General features: G+C 34.5%; 1 protein-coding gene across 1 annotated transcript; it reads right to left on the bottom strand.

Moving 5' to 3' along the window:
- Positions 1 to 340: 340 nt before the first annotated feature.
- On the bottom strand, positions 341 to 6956 carry LOC143447288 (radial spoke head 1 homolog). The gene is made up of 8 exons (XM_076947314.1): positions 6768 to 6956; positions 4684 to 4797; positions 3893 to 3998; positions 3677 to 3802; positions 1403 to 1503; positions 1231 to 1302; positions 887 to 1001; positions 341 to 819 (listed from the first exon to the last, which is right to left on the bottom strand). The coding sequence occupies exons 1-8, from the start codon at positions 6822 to 6824 to the stop codon at positions 617 to 619; spliced, it is 894 nt and encodes a 297-aa protein (XP_076803429.1). The 5' UTR covers positions 6825 to 6956; the 3' UTR covers positions 341 to 616.
- Between the last annotated feature and the right edge of the window lie 3833 nt (positions 6957 to 10789).

The raw sequence follows: 10789 nt of genomic DNA, 5'->3' as shown, positions 1-10789 counted from the left end.
ATTCAGAACTCCCCACCAAGCCCACTGAACAGGAGCAAGTGTCGTCAATGTCTTGCTCGATGGTATTATAACGGTATGGTGCCACTGGGTATCAACACGGAACACAAACTACATTTGTTGCAAGGCCAGCGGCACTCAGCTACCGAACCGACAACAACATTTAGTAGTGAAACGGGTAAATTCCGAAGACTACTAATGATAAGTCGGGAACTGGTATTAAAAAGATTTCTCCTTCTGCCTAGCCCTATAAGCGATTTTCTTCAACAAAGGCTAAAATTAGCTTCATCTTTAAAACACCAAAATAACCAAATAATGATTGTCAGAATATTCACATATCGTGTCATATGTGTCCCAACTGTATTTGATATTAAGTGTTATAGATTCTATTGAAACTTGGTTGCTATAATTATCACAGAACATATGCTTCATATAATCTTAGTTCGTATTATTGCTTAAATATATATTATATACGTTTTGCAAAACCATTACCTTCATCAGTGTTACCGGAAAACTTTGAATGTTTTAAGCATATTTTCTCTGTCTAACAAATGACACAAAGAAGCACTGCACAGTGACAAAATAATGGGAAAAATTCCAAAGCGTCAAAACATCAGTCTCAATCTTCTGTTGATGCGGGCTCTTCAGCATCTGCGTCATCTGGATTTGCATTCTCATTTTCCTCTGCAGTTTCATTCTCAGTAACAGCATGTTCTGCTTCTGAGACAGGGGATTGAGAATCGTTATTAACTTCTTCTTTTGAAGTCGCATCATCTAAGTTTCCTGTTTCGTCTAGTGCTGTAGTTTCTGCAGTTTCCATGTCTAAAAATATTTTTATTTAAAAACCCTGGAATCACTACGCACAATATTGACATGCATGATGAAATACTGGCAGCAGGTGTTTCCTCTTCTGGACTATAAAGAGTTATGGCTGTAATCTTTCCTGCTTTCCATTTAGGAATAGTGACGGTAGTAGGTTCTTCTTCCTCTCCATCTCCTTGTGTCTATGCAATATGTATGGCACATTCATTGATGGAACCATACAAAAAGTAACCAGAATACTTGTATATGTTCTATGAATTACGCAGTTACATCAAAATAACACAAATTCTTGTTGTATTAAATCTATTACGCAAATTTGCCTACTAACTAGGACTTCTCATTATTATTCATGACAATCGACTAATCTACTGTTAATCAATTTTTCAATATGTCGTTAATAAAATAAATTACCTGCTCCACAGGAATGTATTCACCATGTTGTTCACAACCAATATCAAAAATATACTTTCCAGGTCCTTGCATCTGTTAAATAAAGTTTGAAGACTTTAGATTAGCACATGTGACAACTGAATTTGAATAGCTGTAACCAAAATTACAATTCCCATAAATTCCATTTACTTACATTTCCATCAGTCCAGTTTCCTTGAAATCTGTGGTTGGCATGAATAAATTCCCCTGCACCTTCACACTTGCCACTAATCCACGTTCCAACATACTTGGAGCCTATGTTTTGGTCATCATTGTTAAATTATGTTGAGCATGAATATGAGTTATAATACCATAAACCATACCCTGTAAAGCTTTTTAGTTTCCTTTAGAGTTTAGTATTATACAGCAAATTGCAATCGCTATTACAAATTGCAACCAGTGATAATCATAGACAGTGCTGTAGATGACACCAAAGGCAGCCAACCCCTATTACGCATGTCAAACAATAGCTGGTATTATGTACCCCGATGTAAATACACAAGAGCAAGTATACTAATCAACTGTCACGTGGTCACACATCCTTTTTAGCATATATGGGGCAAGATTACGGCTACATCTCGCTAGGTTGTATGAACTTGCTAGTGATGCAAAATCATGTTAAGTGAGCGATTATTACTTTTTTGCTTGTTTATTAATTAAACTTTAGGTAACTCAAAGAGATTTTATAAGTCAACCCAGTTTTAAGTTAACAAACTGTTACTGTACTTAGTGAATAACAAACAGATTATTAAAGTTTCAAGTAAATCATAATTTTGCGTATGTAATCAAAGTAACAAATTAATGTAAGAAAAACGGAATTTCGTGCTGGAAGTGTCTCTCAACAGTAGCACATTGATGGCCAATTTAGATTTTCTTAATAAAGACAGATTGCCTTTCACTGATAATTACAACTATGTTTACAACATGTTACTGCATTTCATGATTGGTGTATGGTGGTTGGTGGACAATGAGTGTCGTTCCAAGTCTTGCAAAAAAATTGAAAAATTAATTAAAAGAATAGAAATCGAATGAAAAAATTTAGCTAAAATCAAAACAAAACGAGATAAAATCAAAACAAAACTTAACTTCAATGATTTTTGAAAAAAAATTCAATAGTTAGATTTAAAAAAAAAATTGAAATCAAAAACAAAGTCAAAATTGTATTAAAACAAAACTCATTTTTATTTTTAAAACTAAAATAGTATTTTTGTTTTTGATTTTATTTCGGGTTTTGCTTTTGATTTTCATCTCAATTTTATTTTTGTTTTTAGTTTTATTTTGAATCTATTTTTTATTTAACTTTTGTTATAATAAAATTTTGACTGTTTTTTATTTCAACATTTTTTTATAAATTTGAAATATAAACTTTATTTCAAAAATAAGATTAAATTTCGTTTTGTTTTTGATTTTAGCTATATATTTTTTCAATTGCTATTTTTCACTATGGCTATGGCACTCATAGTCCACCATACTGGTGCCCCTAAAATTGTAAGTAAATAATTACAAATATTGGCTCACGGTATGCAAAATATTGGCTTCAATTGATTTAATTCAATTTCATGAGATACTGAACTGAACCACTGTATGCAGTATTGCAACATTTAAAAGTTAGTGAGATGCGAATTCAACAAAAAATCGGTGTTAAATATAAAAAGTAGTTGCCAATAAATATACTTGTGAATGGATTTTAAATAATATGTAGTGGTTGGACAGTCATTGCCAAAATTGTATCGCAAATTTAACCCCCTATTATGACCAAGAAAGCAGTCATTATGTCGTCTGTTGTATGATGACTTTGGTTTATATTAGGTTTAGTGGTAGAGGTAGCCTGGTACGCTAGCTAAAGCATTTTGGATGGAATACATCTCCATAAGTAGGTGATTAGTAGAAGTTTAGGTTTATTTTCAGCATAGAATTGTCACAGATGACTGTACAAGAACTGGTAAAGCATTCTTGTTTTTACCGCAGTTATCGGTACTGGACTAGGTTAGAGCCAACGGTCAAGCCTGCACTGTACTGTAGGTTAGCATCTACATTTACCAGCTACACCAACAGTAAACCAGTTTAGGCTTATTTAATGCAAAGTGTTCACACACGAAACATTCTATTCATACTTGATCCAAATACCTGAGTCATCCCTATAATTTTTTTTATTGTGACGTAATTAAGAACTGCCATCTACTTTATAATTAAGTGATGAACTTGCGTTTTTTGCCTTGTAATTATGGCAATAACTGCCTAACTTCTACACATTAGTACAAATCCTTGCTCCAGTATATTTACTGACAACTACTCTTTGATTTTAGTCTAGCTTGGTTTTGGGCTTGTCCCTTACTTTAAGTTTTCAACCGTATTGCCGGCATGAAATATTAATAGATCATTTATGTGAACAAAGTTGTAGATTCAAGCATTTAGAAGTTTACAATACCTGTGTCAGCATATATGTAACTCCCTTGACCATGTCTTTCATGTTTAGACCATTCCCCTTCATAAGTGTCACTATTAACATAGAAATATTTTCCATTGCCTTGACGTTGATCATCCACCCATGAACCTTAATAGTTTATGAATTTATCAAATAAAGATTAACTATGCAATCGATATCAAAATGACTTCAAATGTAGTCAGGGCTTTGAGATATTACCTTCATATCTGGATCCATCTGGATAAATGAATGTACCTTGTCCATGTTTCTTGTTGTGCAGATATTCTCCGATATATCTGGCATTACTTTTAAATCTGTAAGTTCCCTTAAAAAAATTGTTGAAATTAGAAACATAATGTAAAAATCATAATAATTATTATGTTTTATATCAGCACTGTAAAATATTTTAAAAACATGTACTGCCACACCTGGTGTAAATACGAAAAAACACTACTGAGTATTTTAAATAACTTTGAATCTTAAATCTGCAAATCCAAGCAAACATAACTGCAAGTAAACTGAAAAGATGAATCAAAAGAAAGTAAAAATGTCTCTGCATTTATAAAACTAAACCTAGTTTGACCCAAAAAGCTTCATTTAATGGTTTAAAACAAAAAAAATCAGGATATCAAAGGACCTAACTTACTGCTCTCAGTGGGAGAGTTCACTGATTGGATAAATGTTTATAACGTTTTTAAGCTTTTTATTTGAGACAAAAGTCTATAAAATTTAAATTTCATCATAAAATCAGCTGCTACATATGCAACCCTGCTCAATAAAAACCAGAAAGAAAATGCAACAAAATATGATGGAGAACACAAAAAAATGGCTGTCGAAATCAGTAAAGACCTAACGTATTCCATTAATGCAAATTAATTATCAACCATTTGCAACTTCCTTTGTTTCAATCATGTCTTCATTATTTGCTGATTTTTATTTGATATGCAGATATCTCTTCTAAGGCAAGTAACAAATAAACACCGTTATTCAGTTTGTTTCAGAAAACTAACTTGGCCATGTCTCTTTCCTCTGTCATATTGTCCTTCGTAAGTGTCCCCATTGGGTAATGTTGCTTTACCGTAGCCATGTCTTTCTCCCTCTTCATTTCTATCCCCTTCGTATTCCTGTTAAAAAATATCCAACAGTTTAATTAAGAAAATATTTTAGTCAAACCAAGTGATTTATAATGTTCCCATCAACACGAACCACGTTTAATTTTTACAATCATCATTTAATCTTTAATGTATTCAAATGCAATATTATGAAATTTTCTGCATAAGAACAACCTAGTTGTCATATAATGCAGTTTTTTTACATAAATTACATTACTCCATTAAAACTTGTCTAAGGCACCTTCGACTAAGTTAATATATTGGCTTAGTCGTGAAACGCATATTGCTTGGTTCCGGCTGAGATTCTAGTGTTTTATGCATTATCAAGTTCAGTTAAGCTGTCTTAGATTAACTCATTGATTCACCTAACTTGCCTACATTTTTGCTAATTATGAGCATAATAGTTTGCATAACTTAGTTAGACCTCTAAACATTTTGCCAATGTGATTACCTTGCAAACTTTTAATCTGCTACTTGAGTGCTATGACTGCACACTTGTTTTGCCAAGCTATCTACAATTATTGGTGATGCAACTAATGGCATATTTAGGATTTCTTCAAGGGGGGCAAAATTGTTTGACAGTTCGGACATTCTTGCAAATGTTTACTCCGCCCAAAATAGACAGAGCCCAAAAATCTTCTGTTTTCATGCTCTAAAAATGGCTTGCAACGTATTTTCATATTTATAGTATATAGTTGACTAAACATCAAACATCACTCTGCTTAGCCAAATGGCAATAAACACAATGGAATTGAAGAAAAGGCTAGCAGTTAATGACGTACAGTACAGTTACAAAACACCATATACAAGAATTTTGCAGTACTGTATAGGCTAATCTGCCTTTTATATGTTTTGCAATGATCGGCCATTCATGCACATTTATCCCTGTATGGGCAGTATGACTGTACTATTATCAGTTTATTGCTACACTCTGGTAATAGCAAAAGCACACTCTTTTGTCCATTTGAGAGAAATCAGTGAGGTCTAGAGATTTGTGTTAATGGGCATTGAACATGGTGTGGATTTAGGGCAAGAAGTCTTAAATTTTTTTTTAACTTGAATCCTTAATTATGTATTTTTTCATTTTCGTGGCTTCCTAGTACAAAATTTTTTGAAAAAGATGCAGGCAGAAAAATTGTAACTAGCTTCCAATAGTTTGACCAAAAAATGGGCTGCTCCAAAAGGTTTGTTTTTATTTAACTTTTAAAACTTGCAGTCGGACGTAAACACAGGCCCCAGTTTTAAGAACCCCTAACCTAATAATTAAAATTTATGTAGGCTGTTTTCTTTGGCAATTAGGCTACTACCGGTACTTCACTACAAGTAGGTTAGGCTTATAGTGGAAAGTGTTGCAGCTGTACACATGAGATTCATCAACGTACATGTCATATTTTTTATCTTCATGCCAATTTATAATAAATAAACAAAGAGTTAAGGCCTTTGTGCCGCCTTCACGCCAAAATTTGCATTTTTGCACAAACAAACTGCCATACTTTCCAGTAGGGCGCTACATTACAATAAATCACAAAATTGGTAGTTAAAAAGAGCCTAAGTATTTTAATCTACTGACAAGTAAATAGTCCCTAACACAAGAAAATGCTAACCACTAGGCCTATACGCTACAGTAAAACAAAACATAAACTTAAAGAAATAAATTGTACAAAAATAGGGCAAAGTTAACGAGCTTAAAATATGAAATAGCTTATTGCAACATCACAGACTGACTTGATAAAATAAATTTAGTGGTTAACATCCGACGGTTAACATTCTAACAGTTAGTTGGGATTTGGGAATTATGGCCAGTGAAACATAGAACTAGATGCTATCAGTAAGCTACTTATCAATTTTTGACCCAAAATCTAGACCTACTACTTACAGGCACATAGGCTATAGCCTAGCCTTTCTTAGTCGATAGGTATACCAGTAGCCAACTTAGTCCTACCACGTTCAGGGCTACCAGTACTTTGATTTAATACACCTACCCCGAGATAGGGCCCGGCTTCATCCTCTCCAAATTCATCAGATCCTAGATCAGACATTGCAAATTGTCAGGCTACCTAAGCCAATCGGCTAGAACTGTAGTAAAGATGATGATACCTGAACTCTAAATACAAATAAACAAATTCAAATAAGTTTAAGTTCACAATGTTCGAGTCAAGTTAAACAATAAAAACTAGACTAAAACCATGATTATGAAAACGTAAACGTTTTCATACATTAATTGTAAGACAAGTAAAATCGCTTTCACTTCCCTAAACTGTTTTTCCTAACCTACCAGGGCAGTATAATTTAAAACTTCGCATAAACCGTTGTTATAGTAACGGTATTTGGAGAAAGCTGGAATGTTGGTTTCTCATAGACAACTTACAATTTTTATGATTAAAAGCATACGGCCATAGATACAGCACCTGTAGATTTAGAATGTAGAAGTAGAACCATAGTATACTAAAACATAAACTATAAAACCTTGGAATTGAAACTTAACTTTTAACTTTCAGCTCACACGTAACGTTAGTTTTGTCATGCATAAATAATCGTATCTTTAGTAAACACATTTCTCTAGCAAAGGGAATACTTTCAGGAAAACTGGTTAACTGATCGTCATGTCTGTCTCAAAAATTAGTCTGGTTAATACTGTCTTGCAGAGAAGTGTATAGTAGCAATTGAGCTCGCCTGCCACTTGATAATATCCTAAGAGATGCGGCCGATCCACACCTCGGTAGTGAATCCCAATGGTCGAGTACCCTATATAGTATATACACTAATGAGCTGCACAGACCTTGCGTTTGTGGTGCCGTCTTAAACCGGCAGCAGCAAGCGACACGCTGCAGTATTTTTTGGAAAAACAATATATAAAGAAAACATTTTTTATAAAGAAGTATTGTAAGTAGAAAAATGAATAACCCATTTCTTGGCACAAGTGTCATCAACTCATCATGTGACTCGTTTTGATTCTTGACTCAAGTCCAGCGATGGCCGAACCATTTTCAAAGTGAGTATACTAAATACCAGTATACGCCAGTCAACTGGCGTATTTAGGATTGCCTCCAAGGGGACCAAAATGTTTAAAAGTTTGACACAAATATTAACCACTAACCACTTCAGCCGGATCCCTTCATCCTATGGGAAAAATTTCTTACTCCACCACCAATAAAGTCCTTTATAACTGGAGCTGGTCTACTACGGAGGAAAGTGAAGTGCGTTACAACTTCTTTTTCCATACCGCTATCTTTTACGATTTCGTCAAAAATACCTTGTCCTCTTCAATGACTTTTCTGGCTTCGTGCGCCGTAAATTCCGGCCACTGAGTCTCTGGCAATCGGATATTCACTAGGCCTTCTTCGAAGACAGGTTATGCCTGCCCTCCCATGCGGCCCATGAACACTCACAAAATACTTTTACATTAAGTTACAATCGTACCAGTCTATATCGCGTTTCACTTCCAGACCTCGGAATTTTAGTCCATTTCTGGAAGAAATGTACTTCACTCAGGCCCACCTGACCCCAACCACTGTTCTGCCATTTTTGTTCAAGTTATAGGAAAATATGACTTAAGTCAATACTAATGGCAACCGTTTGTCGCTACGAACTTGTCACGTGATTAGCATCAAATTCTGATTACATAGTGCATTCTACTTTCATTATTATGAGCCTCGGTAGAATTCTATTACTTTGTTGCAAACATATTGGGAAAAACTTATTGCCTTCTTCTTTTCTCCATTTCAGATTTGAAATTATTAAATTTGCTCATCTCTATCTTAATTATAAATCATTGTTTCTCATACTGGTCACGAATTCTGCATATGCTGTTACGACTATATAGAGTTAGCCTATAGACTCATTTAATAAAAGAAACGAGTACAGACATCAAGTTATCGGGCGCTTACGTGCTAAGTTACGAGATTATTGATTTGTTTGTCAGCAGTGTAACCTGTATATAAAACAGTAGGCCTATAACATCATTTATAGCATTCTGAGCGCTATTATTAATTAATTGATAGTTTAGAGCAGGGATGTCCAACCTGCGGTCCGCGGGCCACAGTGCGGCCCATCTGAGATTTTTGTGCGGCCCGCTAGTCATTTTCACTCCAAGTAGTATTTTGAACTTTGAATCTTAGCCTAATTAAAATGTGCCAGTCAGCTCTTTTTTCTTGAAATTTAATAGGTTATGCGGCCCAATGAATTATTTCAAGAAACAATGCGGCCCACTATAATAAAAGGTTGGACATCCCTGGTTTAGAGGTTATCTAAACTGGACACGCATTTAGCAATCAAGGAGTCAGACATAACAGACATGCAGATTATCTCAGGGGTCAGATAACTTATACAAATATGTTAGGAATAATAATAGTACGAAACTGGTAACAAACAGGTTACAATACTCACACATTACAATACAGGAGCAAACTTTTTACAGAACTAAAACTTTTCTACGATTCCTCATCGCCGAGTCAACAATAAAATTTTGCATTTCAACGTAAGCACAAAATGGAGGCTTACATTGTGTTTGTATTTCAGTTTTAAATTAAATGTAGTTTGTTTGGGTTTGGTGGCCCTTCTAACAGTTCATCGTTACAGCGTCAGAGCATACTTAACATCTTGCATGTTTTAAGCGCTAGGGCTTTGCAGCTTTTTTCCACCTACGGAGTTTTTTTAACTTAATAAATGAATTTAATGAAAATGTTACCATTGCTTATCTGAAGCCATTTTCAATAAAAAAAAAGTTTATTTGGATGTTTTCAATAACAGAATGAGGAAAAAAAACAAATCGAAAATTTTCTGAAAACCTGTGGCCGATCAAGATGTAGGTAGCCTACATACTAACATACACATGATGTTCATCCAGTAAGGTCACGTGTTTTTCTCGGATAACACTGGCAGCGGTGCTTAACGGCCAACAAATAAAAAATTGATGAAACTTTATTTGCAGAAAAACTAGAAACTAGAACCGATAATCGTAAAGTAAGGTAAAATACAAAGTTGAAAACACAACGGTATACAAACATAAAGCAAATAATCTACGAAAGAATGCAGAGGAAAACAAGAACTAAAGGTTGGCTAATTTAGAAAATAGCAGTAACACATCATTGATGAGAGGACCCTCGTAGTTACATGACTCCAAAAAATAATAAGTAGTCATTCTATCCTTGTCAGATATTGTGGTTGCAGGCACTCGGGAGATCCTGCCGGAGTGCAAACTGACTCGACGTTGACTCAGCACACTTGGTGGTTCCCGAGCTTTATCGGGGCCGTCGGTGTGGCCGATCAAGATGTAGGTACATACATGATGCTTCATTTCACTCCCAGCAGCATGTGTTCTTCTCGGGTACCACTGGCATAGAAGCTTATAAACGGCCATGAGATAAAAAAAGGATGAACCTCTATTTGCAGAAATAAAGTATAGAACAGACAATCGCAAACTAAGGTAGGTCCAATGAAAAGTACTTAACATAATTTGAAAACGCAAGAGTATATTGGCTATAAAGAAAGTAAATAACGAAAGAATGTAAATAAATTCAGAAAACAAGAACTGAAGGAAAATATCCAAAGCGTTAAACCTTTAAATAATAGCAACAGCGAAATTAATAAGAATATAGGCCTACAACTTACATAATGACTAATGAGGTTTAACAACAATTGTTAAGCAAATCAAACAATTATGGTTTGGCCCAATACGTTTTACTTTGCAGTATTGTTATTTCTAACTTCAAATAAGCTAACAAGAGATCCTCTTACACTAGTGTTTCAATAAAGCAGTTTGTGTGTAACAAATTGTCACGTCTTCGGAACAGCCAGTTACAGCTGAAAGAATATTGCTGCCTTAGTACACTTAAATGTATGATGATTCACTTCATAAATGCTTGTTTTGAAGAAATGGTGGTACTGTACCCAATAAACTAAAATACAGTCGAACTCGCATATAACGGATAACCGAAAATATATCGGATGAAAATTCTAGTCGGGATGGTTTGCTATTCTTTTTAGTGCATTTCAATTCGCTTAT

Source organism: Clavelina lepadiformis, chromosome 2, assembly GCF_947623445.1.
Source record: "Clavelina lepadiformis chromosome 2, kaClaLepa1.1, whole genome shotgun sequence".
NCBI lineage: Eukaryota > Metazoa > Chordata > Ascidiacea > Aplousobranchia > Clavelinidae > Clavelina > Clavelina lepadiformis.
The sequence above is the reverse complement of the archived record's forward strand: the minus strand, read 5'-3'. Positions and strand labels throughout refer to the sequence as shown.

Bases quoted from the DNA above. Each gene is read 5' to 3' on its own strand.
- LOC143447288 (XM_076947314.1), bottom strand. From the start codon at position 6,824: ATGTCTGATCTAGGATCTGATGAATTTGGAGAGGATGAAGCCGGGCCC. The intron at 4,798-6,767 runs GTAGGTGTATTA...ATTTTTTAACAG, and splicing joins AAGCCGGGCCCTATCTCGGG to GAATACGAAGGGGATAGAAA. The intron at 3,999-4,683 runs GTTAGTTTTCTG...AATTTTTTTAAG, and splicing joins GAGGAAAGAGACATGGCCAA to GGAACTTACAGATTTAAAAG.